Genomic DNA, 16,909 nt, shown 5'->3' on the forward strand with positions numbered 1-16,909 from the left:
GAAATTCTGGTTTCACATTCTGAGTCTATGTCACAGATCCATCTTTTTTTTTTAATTCTTTCATTGGTGCAATGTTATTATAGAGCATAGTGAGATTCAAGCAAGCACGCACAAGTCACTTGATGTATTTCCCTCCATATGCCCTGCCCCTGCTCCCCCTTCTTCCCTTTGCACACATGTAGTAGCTAGGTAGTGAAACCTCCTTGTGTGAACATGGACATGACCTTATTTGAGTTGTCCCCTTCCTCAAGTCTTCTTTCTCCCTGTCTCCCTCCTCCAATTCCCTTCCACTATTGTACTGTTTCTCTCCTCATTTGACTGAAGTCCTTTTTCTCCCTATTTTTTGTTTTGTTTTGTTGTTGTTCTAGCTGACACATACATATGGGAGAAAACATAACCCTTCACTTTTTTTGTGTGTGTGTGTGGTACCGGGGATGGAACCCAGAGGCTATCTATCTTTGCGCCACACTCCCAGACCTATTTTGTATTTTATTTGGAAACAGGGTCTCATTAAGTTGCTGAGAGCCCTATTACGTAGCTGAGGCTGGCTTTGAACCTGCGCAATCCTCCTGTCTCAGCCTCCCAAGAGCGGGGATTGCAAGTGTGCGATACCACGCCTGGTTAACCCTTCACTTTTGGACACAGGTTGATTTTACTTAGAGTAATATTCTCTAGCTCCATACATTTTCCTGAAAATGACATAGTTTTGTTCTTCTTTATGACTAAAATTCCATTGTCTTTATATGTCAGGTTTTCATTGTCCATTAGTCTATTGATGGACACCTAGGTTGGTTTCATAATATGGCTATTGCAGATTGTGCTTCTATAAAAATGGGTATGCATATAGTTTTCTAAGTTCAATTATTTTGGAAAGATACTGAGGAGTAGTATAGCTGGGTCATATGGTTGTTCCATTCATAATCTTTTGAGTAACCATACTGATCTCCAATGTGGTTGTACTGATTTACAATCCCACCAACAGTGTTTAAAAATTTCTATTTCCCCACATCCTCACCAACACTTATTGTTTCCTTGATGATTGTTATTATAACTGGATATAGATAGAATTCCGGGGTAGTTTTGATTTTCATTTCATTGATTGCTAATGATATTGAACATTTTTTTATAAATTTTTGGGCTAAAGCCGGGCGTGGTGGAGCACACTTGTAATCCCCGTGCTTGGGAGGCTGAGACGGAGGATCGTTCAGGTTCGAAGCCAGCCTCAGCTACTTAGTGAGGCTCTCAGCAACTTAGTGAGACCCTGTTTCCAAATAAAAATATAAAAATGGGTCTGGGAGTATAGCCCGGAGGTAGAAAGCTTCTGGGTTCCATCCCCAGTACCACCAAAAAATAAAAAATAAAAAATAAAAATAAATAAATAAATTTTGGGGATATTTCTATTTTTTGTTGTTTTTTTGTGATGTGGGTAATTGAGCCCAGGAGAATTCTGCCTCTAAGTTAACACCCCACATCCATATTTTTTATTTGGAAACAGGGTCTCACTAGGTTGCTAAGAGCCTTGCTAAATTGCTGAGCCTGGCTTTGAACCTTCAATTCTCCAGTCCCACCTTTCCAAGTACTGGGATTACAGGCATATGCCACCATGCCTGGCTTGTATTTCATCTTTTGAGAAGCATCTACTCAGTTCAGTGGTCCATTTTTTTTTTTTTTGCCTCCTCTGATATTTTATTTATTTATTTATTTATCAAATTTTTTTAATTGGTGCATTGTATTTATACATTATAATGGGGGTAAAAAGACTTGTACAGACTTAAATACACACATCACCCAGTCAGTGGCCCTTTTTTTTTTTGCTTTTTTTTTGGGGGGGGGGTCTGGGGATGGAACCCAGGGGCATTTTACCTCCGAGCTACAGCCCCTGCCCTATTTTTTATTTTTATTTTGAAACCGGGTCTCACTAAGTTGCGGAGGGCCTCACTAAGTAGCTGAAGCTGTCCGCAAACCGTGATCCTCTGGTCTCAGCCTCCCGAATGCTGGGATTACAAGCGTGCGCCACCACGCCCGGCTTCAGTGGCCCATTTTTAAATTGGATTGTTCATTTCCTTGGTGTTAATTTTTTAGTTCTTTATATAATCTAGATATTAGTTCTCTATCAGGAGAGTAGCTGGCAAATACTTTCTCCCAATTTGTAGGCTCTCTCTTCAGATTCTTGATTGTATCCATCTTTAAAGATGCTGAGTTAGTTGCTTAACCTCCCTGTGCCTCAGTTTGTTTGTTTTTTTCTACAAAATGTGAATGACAACAGAGCCCACCTCACCAGGATTCTTTAAATATCACATGAGTTTCTGCAAGGCAAGTTCAGAGAATGACATGTGGCATGGAGAAAACTTTCAATGAACTCTGTTATTATTATATAATATTAATATAGCTGTAGTTATATGGGGAAATTTGCTTTGCTTTTGTTCCATTTGGAAATTCTAATTAAAAAATATTAATTAATTGTTGGCCAATCAGCAGAGATATATGTTTAGGCAGAGCTACTAAATTCTTCAGTTCTTTCTATTCTGTAATTATCTGAAGATAGCCTAGTGAAAATGATGTGTTCTTCCCATTTAGGGAAAAGTGAAAGTTTCCCTCATCTCCTTTTTCCTCCTGGGTTTCTTTTAGGACATATTGTGAATAGTAGGGCTGGATCTTTGCTCGATAAACTCTGTCAAACGGGAAGTGTTTCACTGTAGCATCAAAATATAATGATGGGACAGGTATTAGACTTGAATTCAGAGCTACCAAAAAATAAAATCCTAATTTTGCTAGATTTGTGGCACATGGGGAAATTACTTAAAATCTTATAAAATTCAGAATTTATCTAATCAATAAAATAGAAATATTTACCTCAGAACAATGGTTCTCAACTGGAGATGATTTTGTTCCTCAGGGGCATTTGACAGTACCTGGACACATTTTCAGTTAGATTCATTGAGCCAGAGAGATTCTGCTAGAAATCAAGGATGCTGCCACACACTTAAGGCACACATGACAATCTCCCATAAGGAATTCTGTATCCCAAATACTAACAGTTCTGAGATACCCTGACTTAGAATGTTAGAATAAAGTGAAATGTCTATAAATCACATAGTACTACACACGACACATGATATGTGCTCATATTTCCTTAACCCAGCAAGTAACTTTGAGTAAGTACCATTTTCCTGGCATTTCCCATTAATGTCATTCCCCAGGCTTTCTCCTCTGTGGGGCTCATACACTATGGTAAACTAATTTGCACTGCATGATATGATGGTGGGTCCTCTCTAGCTACCTCTTTACCCCAGGAGGTAGTTCCTACCACTCTACTTCAGCTGTGGGGATTGCATGGAATAAGGCAGACAAAGTGACCAGCCATTAGGTGCCCTGAGTAGGTGCTAGACACATGTAGGTCAGTGTTATTACCACAGAGCTCCCCTCTCTCCACATTAGGCATGTGGTCACATTTCAGGACTCTTCTTTCTCCAAACTACCTGTTGTGTGCTTATCTTTCCAGTACTTAGCAACAGTTTTTTCCCCCCAAAAGACTCCTTCCCCACAGATGATAGACCATTCACATGGGAAATCCTCCATCTGGATATGATTTACCCACCTCCTCCCCTTATGGCTAAATACCTTCCCAGCTGTGTCCTTGGTGTAGTCTCTAACCAGGCTCCAGGCAGAAACTGGACTCTGACACTGTTGCATTCCATTCTCTCTCTAGACTTTAGGTAGATTCCTCACTATAAAATGGTGCCCTCAGTGTCCCTTCCATGTTTCATTGCAATTGTTTTTATACCAATCTGTGTCTACCAGCTGAAGTTCTGCATCATAGTCCCAGCAGGCTTTGTCATAGCCAGACATCACATCCATTCAAAATTTTGTGATCAACCCAACTGCCTTCAAAGTAATTTATGACTCATAAATGTTTTAAGGCAGTTCTTTAATTTCATCCGTGTTTCTTATAAAATTCACAGATTCTCTAACTCTTGAACAATGGTTCAAGATAATCAACAATTGCTATGGAATAATTTGACTTTTTTTTTAACCAGGAGAATCAATAGAAGTTCAAGTTTGCATTTGCCAACAAACATAAGTTGTTGTGTTTGCTTTTTTTCTTCCTTCAAGGAGATATCACATGCTGGTTGATTACTGAATATTCATTAAGCAGTATTAGCAAATATTCTATCTTTGTTAGATTCCTGACGAATAAATTTTTTTCTTGAGGTGATTAGAGCACACTTCAAACATTGCTGATTGCTACCAAAGCGGCTCTGGTAAAACTAAGTAAAGGTGAAAGAATGTGAAGCACCTCACAATCAGGATGAGCACCAGGGACGCTTCATTCTTCATTTTGTTATTTTCATTTATTTTTAAGGAGCTGAGGGGGTAGGTGACTGAAATTTCATACAAAGATATAAAGAGTAAAGACCTAAGAAATCCTGGATTTTCCAGTTGTTCTTATCAATTACTTTTAGAAGTTGTTGAAGAGCAGGAATCACTGGGATGGTAATATCTTAAAGTCAAAATTTTATTGTTTTGTATGTGTGTGTGTGTGTGTGTGTGTGTGTGTGTGTGTGTGTAGTAGTAGTAGTAGTAGTAGTAGTAGTTAAATTGAATCTAGGGGCATTCTACCTCTGAGCTAAACCCCCAGCCCTTTTTATTTTTTGCTTTGAAACAGGGTCTCACTAATTTTCCAAGAATCTCACTAAGTTCCTGAGGCTGTCCTCAAACTGCATCTGTTATTCATCTTTCTCAGCTTCTCAAGTACTGGAGTTACAGGCATGTGACACAACACTTGGGAAAACATTGACCCTTTGTGTTATTATGGTTTACATTTAGACAGTCACCCTAGAACCCATGGAGGTAAGGCAGTAGCCATGTAGGAGTTTGGCTGCCAAGAATTGTTCTCTGGGGATACAGTCGTGGGAATTTATATGGTTCTTCCTCCCCTAACTCTTGCTTTTACATTTTTTATGTCCTACTTAATGTGAAAACAGAGTGCACATTCATATTCTCTCTCTCTCTCTCCAGTTGTAATCTGTCCTAAAATGAACTGACCTCTGGTATCTCCACAACTGTGAGCAATGAACTTTCTTCCTTCCTCTAAGTTGTGGCAATCAGGTGTTCTGGATTATACAAGTGAGAATGCTGACTCAAACTGGTTCAATAGTTGAAAATATCTCTTGCAGAGATTTTCATGATATGAAATTACATGTCCACCAAAAAGAGCAGAGGCTTTGTGTTCTGAGTGTGAATTCTTGCCCTTCTTGACTTTGTAATTTTAGGTAGGTAGTTAACCTCTTTGAGCAACCGTTTCATTTTATATGAAGAAAAAGAACAATGGTGTTACCTAATAGGATTATTGCAGAGATTAAATAATGAAAATTTCTGAGCATAATAACAGGCACCTATGGGATATTCAATAAATTATATTATTATTTTTATGCTAAGTTTCTGGTTTTGGAGGAATAGCTATGACCTCATTCACTATTAGAATCTTTATTGCAAAACAGGTGGCAAGAGGACCTCAGTATGTCTCTTCTGATGTTAGTCAAATTTGTTAGGATTAGTGTAGTGATGAGGCTGCTATTCCAGAGAATAAATGAGTCATCCATAGCATAGCTTATCTATAGTTGTCTGGCTTGCCCTCTACACCATTGGTAACAAAGCTGCACAAAAATCTGAGAATGAAAATGAGAAAGTTAACAAATATTAAATGTGTTTCTATGAATTTGACCATGTTCAAGACTCTTGCTTTAAATGACACAAAGTTAACTTTTACTAGATTAAGCCAAAAAAAGAGTTTCTAGGCTTATGAAATTGCACACCAAGGGGTAGGACCAAAAGGACACATTGCTAGATGTAAGGCCCTTTCTCTTCACCACTTCTCACCTGAGCTTGTCTTGTCTGGTATGTTATTACATGAGTCTTCTCCAGCTGGTGTGGAAGATGGACGATGGACTTGAATTTCTCCAGCTTGACAACCTCTCACCTTGAAAAAGTGATGTCAGGGCTTACAATGGAGGGAGTCGGGTTAAACACACTGACCACACTTCCCTCAGCCCAGCTGCTTCCTCTTATATTTTTCCAGTATGGGGGCACTAGAAGGAGACTGTTAAACATGAGGAGAAGAAGGACTTCTGTCTTGCCGCTTGCTTCTATCAGCATCAGCCCAGCCCTTACTTAGTTCATGAGCACTTGGCTTTTGTTTCCTTTCTCCCTTCTGTAAGGTCTCAGAACCGGGACCCTTTGGAGGTACCAGCACCAGCAGCCTGTACACTTTCCTCAATGCCTGGGTGCCTCTCCATGAGATGTCTTTTCTGAGCACATAGGCTCTGATAACTGCATCCTGTTTTATTTGTCTTCTCTGACTTAACGATGGCAGCTACATCCTGTGGTCACTATTATTGTCTCTTTAGTATCACCTTCTTGTATTTTTTATTTCTTCTTTATCTAGTAAACTGATTTCTTTTACTAAATTCTCCCTGTTGATATAACTGTTGAGGTGTCTACCCTCCCCTCTCACTCTTATTGACATGTGGATGGTTTAAGTGTCTGCTCCTGCCCATACTCACTTGCTCTTAATGAGAAGTCCCAGCTGGCCCAACCTAGGCCAAATGTCCATGAGTATAAAAAGGTCAACTATGGGCAAGAAATGATTGTCAAGCTTAGAGTTGTATTATTTTTTCAGAAGCTTATACAAACTGCCTGTTCCCAAGCTCTACTATGCAATATCTTTTCCAAGGTTAGCAGAATTATAAAAAACATCAATTTGGCCATTATTGACTTTTTAACTGGGATATGATGAAAGTCTTTCAGCAGCCCTGATAAATTAGATCTATTCACCTAGCTCTCAGACTGGCAGGCTCCTACACCATTGACAAAGAAGAAGGGGGAGCAGTTTTCCCAGCTGTTGCTGAAGATTATGTGCACTGTGCACACAGCCATTAGCAGGTGGATAATTTGAAGTGTGTGGGAGATTGCAGCACTGCTTCTTTTAAAAAATGCATAAGCACTTTGTGAGTTTGCAAAGTCATGTTTCACTCATCTGGATTTGAATTTTTCATAAGAGAGAAATATAGTTTCATTTTTTATTTCTTATCAGTAAGGACTACCACAGTTAGGGCTCATATAGAAGGGTGCTATGCCCAATTCCCTGATTGGTCCTCAGTTTTTCCAAGTTGCAAAATGTCCAAAGATTTGGACTTTAAGAACTTGTAGCCCTTAAAGTTTGAGTGAGTTTTCTGTTCTTTTCTATCTAATGAAAAGAAAGACTTTCTTCCAGTTCTGGGTTTAAGTTTATTTGATATTTTGATACTATAGTATGATTCCAGAGGCATTCTATCTTGAGCTACTCCAAGCTTTATTTTCTTTTGAAGCAAGTCTTGCTAAGTTGGTAAGGGTCTAGCTAAGTTGCTGAGGCTAGCCTTGAACCTTAGATCTTTCTTTCTCAGCTTTGACTACTGAGATAGCAGGCATGTACTATCATGCCTGCCTTTGATATATTTTCAAGAACATTTTTATCCTAGAGGACTCATCCACTTGTGAAATTTTAAGTACCCACCTGTAAGAACTCCTCCCCTTCACAACATTCCCAGATCACACTCCATGTGCCAAACATTCTGTGTGCTTTTGACTCCTCTCCATTCCCATACGCTACTGAATACTCAATATGTATTTTCCTGATATGTCCAGCTGTAGTACTCATGTTCACAACATAAAAGCCATCACAGCTAAGTACTGATTATATAGCATGTTGGTAGAGAAATAATAATATCTGGAAAGCTCCTCATTTGTTTTCTTTAAGCAGAATAGTGTCTAGATTTTAGCAGAAACAATGTGTTTGAATGAACGTAATACTGTGTGCCATGAAGTATGAAATAGCATTTATGTTAACCATCTCATTTAATTTTCTCAAAACATCTGTGAAAAAGAAACTACTAACTTTGTTTGTGAGATGAGGAAATGAGGTCCCAGGCAGATAAATTTATCCAACTTTCTACAGCTGATGGATTTTGAGGCCTGACTCTGGATTTTGAGACTAATTCTGCCATGTTATCAACTGGATGTGGTTCAGTCTATGTGTTTGGCTCATTCATTATTATGCCAGGCACAAAACATGATCTATATATAGTAAATTCAGCAATGGCTTATTCAGAAAAACGGTGGACCAGCAACTAGTTAACAACTCTCCCCAAAAGGGAGATATCGATATTTTAAAATATCAATAGATCAGATTGTCTCTCCACATATGGCTCATCATTTGTAATCTATTTTCTTCCCAAATGGACATAATTATTCCAGCTAGTATTGAAACCAGCAAACTGGAAGTAAAAGTATGTTGCAATTGAAGCACCACGGTGTTTATGACATAGTGGTTTGTTTTACTTGGGGGCGGGCAGGCTCTAGAAAACCTTAACTTATAGAAATGACCTTTTATAGGTACTGCACACCTTCCAGGACCTGCAAGCACATCTCAGTGGGACTGCAAAGGCACAAGGGCCTAGCACTTGCACCATTTTTAGGTTTGATTTAAGACCTCTGCTTTCAGTTAAGTTCTCGGGAAGAGGATAGTCTGGCAGACAACACTTCAAAAAACTAGATGGGGTGGTTATCTCCTCACATTTGATTATTTTTCAAATTTAGTGGTAACTCTTCACATAGTCTTAAAATGGGCTGTATTACTCCTATCTTGGCTTCAACATAATATATAGATCTTAAAAGCCACCTTATGAATTATCTTGCTAAAATAGTAAATGTTCAAATATTCTCATGAAATATTGAAACGTGTTAGTATGACTGGCTGCGGTAAAATTAAGTTGTTCAATTTCCCTTTAATAGTGATAGTGCCCAGAATAACTAGAAAGGAATTTTTCTTTTTGCCTGGAAGGCTGGAGGATTCCAGCTGACACTTAAATGAGTGGCCACCCTGGCACTTCAGGGAGGAGAGGGTGGCGGCCATGCCAGGTTCCTGGCTTGGTAGGCTGCATGTAGTTTTCCATGTGAATGAATACACAGAGATTCCTCACACAGTGCTGTTCGTATTGTTAAAGTGAGTTTCAGAGAAGACTCAGGCTTTCTTTAGAGTTCACTGAATGGAATGAAATACTTGGGGAGGGTAACTGTTTGGCAGAAAGACACGGGGCTTTGCATTTTGACTGGCTTAATAAAGCCCAAGGCCAACATATTTGTCATCTTACTTGAAGGTAAAAGCAAGTGTGTCTCAGCAGGTTCTTTTGGTCTCACTCTTCCTCTTTTGTTTTCTTTTCTTTTCCCCCTCATATTCCTCTTCTTTATTCAAGGCTGCATTCAATTTCAGAACTTTCTTAGAAAGGATCAAGTCAAATTAGCTTAGGTCTGATATGATTACTTTCCTTTAGCCAAATTCATTGGAACAATTCCTCAACTGAGTCATATTAGCACAGGGATGCCAGTTTGGGGAGGACGGTCAGATTCTGCCTACTGAAAGTGAGAAACGATTCCTGCAAAGTCTCTGCTGGCAGACAGAAGCTGCTTTCCATTGCTGATAATTCCAGTCACCAGCTGGTCCATGTTGAGCACTTTCTTTCTTGGCTAGAAGATATTTATTTGCAATATCCTAGGATAACTAGGACGTCTCTATGCTTGTGATTCCTTTCAGCTAATTGGATTGTTGCGCTTAATTTAATGACTACATAAATTCAGCGATTACTTAGTCACATATTAGAAAGTGGCTTGAAAAAGTGTGTGCATCCCACTTCTAATCAAGCATCACTCTGCAATGCCTCATGTGTGTCCACGTGCTGTGCTGCTTCTCCAAGCTGACTGCCTGGCACTGATTCCCTGGTCCTGTGCTTCCCTTGCAGGTGAGCCTTCCAGGTGGTCCTCCCATTGCGATTGCTGCTGCAAGAATGGTAAGGGTGACAAAGAAGGGGAGAGCGGCACGTCCTGCAATGACCTCTCCACCTCCAGCTGCGACAGCCAGTCCGAGGCCAGCTCACCCCAGGAGACTGTCATCTGCGGGCCTGTGACACGCCAGACCAACATCCAGACTCTCGACCGTCCCATCAAGAAAGGCCCCATCCAGCTGATCCAACAGTCAGAGATGCGGCGGAAAAGTGACCTGCTCCGGACTCTGACATCAGGCTCTAGGGAGTCGAACATGAGCAGCAAAAAAAAAGCTGTTAAGGAAAAGCTCTCAATCGAGGAAGAGCTGGAAAAGTGCATCCAGGATTTCTTAAAGATCAAAATTCCAGATCGGTTCCCAGAGAGAAAACACCCTTGGCAATCTGAACTTTTACGAAAGTATCATCTATAGGGGAGTACTGGGGGTGGGAGAAGAAAAACAAACAAACAAACAAACAAACAAACAAAGTCACCCTTTTGAAATAAGCCTCCTAAAAATTCATATTTTAAAGGAAAAATAACAGCTAACGATACACATTTGTCAGAACACAATAGTCCATTGATATACTACTGCCTACTTTACCTAGTTCACCTTAATGTGTAAACCCACAGGGTAGATATCTTTCCAGATGTGGAAATACAAGACAACTTGTTTTGTTGCTATTGTTTGTTTCTTAACTCAGTCCCATGTGCTTGGTATCTTACCGACGATGAGAACCAGCTAAATGGGAGTGGCCAACAGGCCATGGGAGTCAGCTATCCAAACTAGGCTTTTTTCTCATCTTCTACCTCCCTCCTTTGTATGAGGTTATGTGGTAGAAAGAGATCTGGCCCAGTGGCATATGTCTAGATTTATTTATTTATTTATTTTATTTTTCATTTGTTTATGGGGTAAAGGGGGGATGGCAGATTTATATGACTTTTCACTTAAATCTATACGTGCCAGTTTATATTGACTCTGTATGCATGAGTATTTGTGCATCACAAGCACAATCTGTATATACACACGATCATGTGACCCAGGGCCTGGACTTCCTAAGGGCTGTGCTGTGCTCCAGCCACCCCACAGTTCACTTCAGACAGACTAGAGCCTCTTTCTTAAAAAATGCCTGGGCAGATTTCCCAGCAACTCTTGGCCACACTTTTTAACACTGAACAACTCTCATCATCAACAAATTGTTGTCCTTATTTTGAAGTTAATACCCTCAGGCTCCATTTTACTGCTTGGTTCTTTCTCTGTATTAGGAGAAGATGAGAAGAGCTGGTCAAACACGCTTTGTATTAAAAAGAAATTCTCATCCACAAAAATAACTAGCAAATGACCTCCCACTCGGCTTTCTCTTCCTCCAGTTGAATTATTCCTCTCCTCCCAATATTTCAGAGAGTTGTTTCTTGGCCACATTTGAATGGTGTGGCCTTACCATAGGATCCACACAAAGTTCTCTATGTTCTCATATCGTATCAAGCTAAGAACACCACACATTTGAATAAGAGTCCAACTTTTGTTTTTGTTAGAATCGTATTCCACACACCTCCTAATAATTTACCTTAAGAAATTTAAAGTACAATGCTACAATGTTATTGCTTTCAGCCAGTTTTTGTTGCCTTTGGGATTTGGGGGTTTGGCTGTGTCTGTACTAGGATTTAGTTCTATCATTTCTGTATAATGTCTCCAACCCAACTAAGTAATTGGAGCTCCAAATTTAAGGGAGGTGATCTTGCTGGTCCCCTCCATGACCTGTATAGACACAGTCAGAAAGTGTTAATAGCCATTTGTCCATGTGACTCTGTATTCTCTTAATGTACCAGTAGCTCTTTCATAGACTTGTGCTAAATAAGGGTTAAAAGACCAGTTTTAATTTTCACATTCCTCATGCATTTCAGCAGTGACTGAAAAGAATAATTTGTCAATTATTTTGTGCCAAGCACTGGTATTTTTTGTTATCATTGTTGGTGTGTGTGTGTGTGTGTGCGCGCGCGCGCGTGCACATCACAGGTAATAAAGGTAGCTGTATAATGTCTGTAGGAATGAACACTAATGACCAATTTCTTCTTTTTGAAATATTTCATTGATGTACATTTATTATGTAAGAGGTTGTATATTGATTTGTGTTATCAGTGACCATTAGGCTATGATAGCTCTCTGAACTTTTGCAATTCTTACCTTCACACTTGGCAATGTTTCTTCTCCTGATGGTTCAAATGGAGTTTAAAGTTTCACTTAAGTGAAAAAGAAAATTTATTTTGGAAGTTGAGGTTGTCAAGAGAATTATAATTTATAAATTTAAACGGTATTCTTTGATGTGTTAATGTATTAGCAGATATTTTATCTTAGCTACAATATAACTTTATGTGTAAAGCCTACCAATATGGCTTTATTCTTCTCAATATTTCTTGATGTTGTATAAAAATACCATCATCCCCAAAATACAAGCTATGAAAGAGCCACAGAGATTAAATGGGTTAAGAAGTTAATTTTGAAATATACATTGGTCAAATGATTATTTTTTCATCTTTGGAAGACTGTCAAAGAATTTGGGGTCTAAATAAATTGGTCAAAGTCTTCCTTAAATTTCAGACTGACTATAAAAGATAAACACCCTAGTAAGAATTGAAGTATTGAGTTGTAAGTCAACAAACTGATTCCACAATATACTTCAAACAGGAAATTAAATGCTGCAAATATATTCATGGCACTTTTCCTCTACCCCCTGGCCTGTTAGGATTTTGTTCTGTGCAGGTACTCTTTATATCCCTAGTGAACAAAACTAGAAGTAAGCAATTTGTTTAAAACAACAATGACATAACAGTTTTTATCCTGGGCTGAATGTAAACTAGTACTCACCCCATGGTAAATATATATATATGTAGGCACTAAGTGTATACAAATTTTTGGTTCTACTTTGCATAGAGCTATCACAAGTGGGAATGAGGGGTCTGGGTGAGTTTCAAGTTTAAATACTCTTAAAGCTCTAGTAGTCAGGCCTGTTTTTCCGAAATTAAAATAGTTTTTATAACTTTCAGTCCAATTCTGAACAGAACAAAAATGTGGTTCATTTATTAAAGATTGAGTATAAGGGTGATAATTTATTGATATGAAGACACTAATAGTATCAGATAAATCAAATGAATAGGTAATCAGGTGTAGAGTCCCAGTTTAGGTTCCTCTTGGGATATCCTGCAAGGCTAACTCCAGTGAGCTTGGAAAGGTCATTTTCTAAAGGCATATGGATGTTCTGATGTCAGAAACATAAAGTCCTTTTACCCACTATCAAAATGGGACTGATCTGCTTTCAACAGGGAAAAAAGAAGACAGAAAAATAAAAGTGCTACGTCATGGTAAAGGTGTGCTCTTCCTCCTCCTGAACTGAGATGTGATTATAAAAGCAACCAAGTGAAGTGGCTTCCAAAAGATGTACTGATGTTTTCCTTTGTGACTGCAGTCACAGATAACTTACTGGAAATGCATGCATAGTGATTTAAAATTAAAGAGGAACAAGGCATAATCATAAGCATTCCCTTTCCTCTTTATTCCTCCATAGTTACGTTTATTCCATCTGACTAATTCTGGGGAGAAATACTGATTAAAGGGGGCTGCCATATAAGATTTTACTTTTTAATTGGCCTTGTTTCATTCAGAGGCACTTTTATCTAAAGTTAGAGGTGTGTTGTTTCTTCTGGATTTTCTTAATTACCATGACTTGTACTTGTGAATTTCTTTTGCTTCCTTGACCTTTATGTGCCTCTCTGCATATCTCTGTTCTAAGCAACATATACTATCAAGATAAAAAGAAAAGGCATATATGTGTTTTTCAAACTTGCTTGATACTGGTTTTTACAATGGAATCAAACTTTGATTCCCATATATAATTTTAATGTTCTCATTTTTTACCTACTAGAGTGTATTCACCTAGAGCCTTTGAGTTCTGACATTTTCTTCATTTAGGTACATTGCTGTGGAATTGACTAACCTTGGCCTTCTAGATCATCTTTCCAAGAATTAACTAAGATATTTTTTTGTGAAATTTTAGGGGAAAAAAATCGTTCTCGCCTCCACTTGACATAACAATTTTATAAGGAAAAATTAAGGGAGTTATTTTTCCCCCTGGTGACTCTGTGGCAGATAAATGTTTTTACCAATTTGCATGCTGGGTTATAGGTTTAGCATGGGCCATTTCTCTGTTTAATGTCTTGGTATTGTTGGTGTCTTGCAATCTTGATGGCCTACTGTTTCAATTTATTTATTTTTATCTTGTCAAAATTATACACTAGAGAAGGAATGAGACTGAGCATTCTATATTCAGAGCTACAATAGAGTTAGGTGTCACTTGTACAGGACTGCATGATGATTAATATCTGCAGAGAAATTAGACCAAATGAAACCTGCTGGAATGGGTTTGATTTATATTACCTTCATCATTCTGGTCTTAGATGAAATGGTTATTGCTCTCCACCCCTGCTGAAAGAAAAGAGTGTTAAACTTTAATAATCTCAGCCTTTTGATGCAACCACAGAGTTTATATGTTTGAAATGTCTGTTTTTTTTTATCTTGCTCTATATATTGGAATGGAGGTTCTTTCTCCAATGACCAATGCATATATTTTTAGCAGTGATTCTCAATATTCTGTATGCACAAAAATCATTTGTAACACTTTTTCCAGATATTCCCTTATCCTAACTCCAAAGAATCTGATCAGAAACTTGAAGCAGGACCAAGGAATCTGCATTTTTGATCTAATGTTCTTAATGGTTTTGATGCGGTCATATATGGACCTTACTTTAAAAAACTGTTGTTTAGGAAAGAGGTCAACATTTCTCTCACTTCCTAGTGGTACTTCCTCAATTCGTCTCACTTTCTTCCGTACAAATAAGTCAAAGTATGCATTATTCCTGGCTATGAATAGACTCCCATGATCCCTTTGCCATTCCATCTGCCTCTCAACCATAATCTCTTCCCCAGAAGGTGTGTGTTTGTGCCTTTTCCCTCAAGACTGAAAGCCTCTATCATTATGGTTTTATCCCTGGGTAGATGGGAACATCTCTGAATGAGGTGTATCCTAATGATACCCAACAAGGAATAAAAATAATGACCTTTCCCAGGGAGGATTGATCACTTCTTCACTCAGTTTGAGCCAGAGAAACTTAAGGGTGATCTATAGTTTAATGACATTTATGGTCCCCAAAGCAGTTCTCTTAATGGTATATACAAAAACTACCAAAGTGAATATGGAAATTAGGAAGGAATTCAGCTGAGCCATCAAACTACTTATTTTGTCTAATTTGACTCATGCAGAACTTTGAGGCTCTCCAATAATGAAGTTCTTAAATGAAACCTAACATTAACTTAAAAATTGACACAAAAATGAGAATCAAGGCAAAAGGAAGAAGTCAGGAGTGAATTCTAAGTAGTAGTATTTCATATGAAATGACATAAAGAGAAGGAAAGTCCTATAATTTTTCAATACTCTGACCAGAGGAAATAGCCATACTGTGATTGTTCAGACAAAAGAAAAAATCTTAGGGTTATAGTTATTGATCCAGTTGGCCCTATCTATATAATAAAATAACTATATAGATGGCAAATTTCCATATTACATGAAGTAGAGACTGAATGGCTTATATTGCTTATCAGTGAATATTTAAGTAAATATTATTACCAAAGGAAAGTGAGAAATAATGAAATTAACTTCAGCAGCTAATGAAGATCATTTGGTCAATATAAAAACAAAATAGCTAAATTTGGTTCAACTTGTTGCCTTCCTTCCCCAAGTGGGAATGCCTTATTGCCCAACTATCTAACCTTTAAAAAAAGTTTTTATTTTTTGTGAACAAATTGTATTGTTAATTGGGAAATGATTTTTATTTTTTTCTTTAAGTTATAGACCATCATCCTTGATTTACTTAGGGAAGTTACTTTAAATGGGATAAATGAAAATGTGCTCTTCCCCAGCAATTATCAAGGGATTTGTCCTGGAAGAGGGTAAGGGTTATTTTTCTGTTAATCAGCCTTGTAAAAAGCACTTATAATCCAAGTAGAGATTTAGTACGTCTCCTCTCTCCAGTGACTTGCTCTATCTAGTTAGTTGATTCTTAGAATTGACTTTAGCTAATTTGCCTGCATTTGCACAGTAAAAATCAACATAACTTCAGATTCTCTTCTTGCTGATATTGACTCAATACATCACAAAAGAAAGCAGAATTGATACACCATAAACAGTAGAGTTGTTTTAAAATTGCATCTGTGAGTGTATGTTTGTGTGTGTGTACAGAGGCATGCATAATTTTTAGGTTAGTGTTAGGTCAGTAGCTAATGTTCGTATGAGTTCTATCCAAGCGCACGAGAAAAGTGTTTGGTTATGAAGTTTAACAGCTTTTTAGTTCTGAACCATTGTTTGTTTTCACTGTAGATATCAGTCCTTGAAAATACTGAGTAAAGCTAGTCTCCTGATACAAATCTAAACATTACAGATTTCTGGGGCAAAATCAAACTGCTTTGCATTCATATGGAGAAGAATTGCATCTTACTCTAAAAATAAATAAGTAAAGAAAAGAACAAGAATGTGGTGCTGGGGGTGGAGCGCAGCGCCTTACACGTATTAGGAAGTGCTCCATCACTGATTTACACATTTAGCCCCTAAGAATGCATTTTCTTGAAAGGTAAATTAGACAAAAATTCCCATTGGTCATTAGCAGTTTTTCTCAACATTAACCAATGGTAAATGTTTTCTTATTTTTTTAAATTTATTATTATTTTTAGAGGCACAGACAGAAGTAATTCAGAGAATTCTTCTTTGATTGCATGGTAAGCTATGCACATGTAAGACAGTGGTTCCCAATGGGTTTTGTGGCCCATGGGTCTTTAGCAATGTCAAAAGACATTTTTGATTGTCATGACTGAGAAGTGCTTCTTACACCTAATGGGTAAAGGCTAAGGATGCTGCTGAAAATCCTGCAGTGCACAATGAAGAATTATGTAGCCCAAAATGTCAATAATGCTTGGGTTGAGAAAGTCTGAATTAAGTAGGGCATGGTGGCA

At 38.1% G+C, this 16,909-nt stretch overlaps 1 protein-coding gene across 1 annotated transcript in view; it reads left to right on the forward strand.

Moving 5' to 3' along the window:
* KCTD16 (potassium channel tetramerization domain containing 16) overlaps positions 1-10,285 on the forward strand; it is a gene marked incomplete at both ends in the record, with an annotated part of 274,828 nt that extends 264,543 nt beyond the window's left edge. Inside the window, one exon of the mRNA XM_080719533.1 lies at positions 9,834-10,285. Coding sequence (XP_080575659.1) covers positions 9,834-10,285 — 452 coding nt within the window. The remainder of the gene's footprint in view (positions 1-9,833) is intronic.
* Between the last annotated feature and the right edge of the window lie 6,624 nt (positions 10,286-16,909).

This window comes from Muscardinus avellanarius, assembly GCF_963383645.1.
Source record: "Muscardinus avellanarius genome assembly, chromosome: 1".
Lineage (NCBI taxonomy): Eukaryota > Metazoa > Chordata > Mammalia > Rodentia > Gliridae > Muscardinus > Muscardinus avellanarius.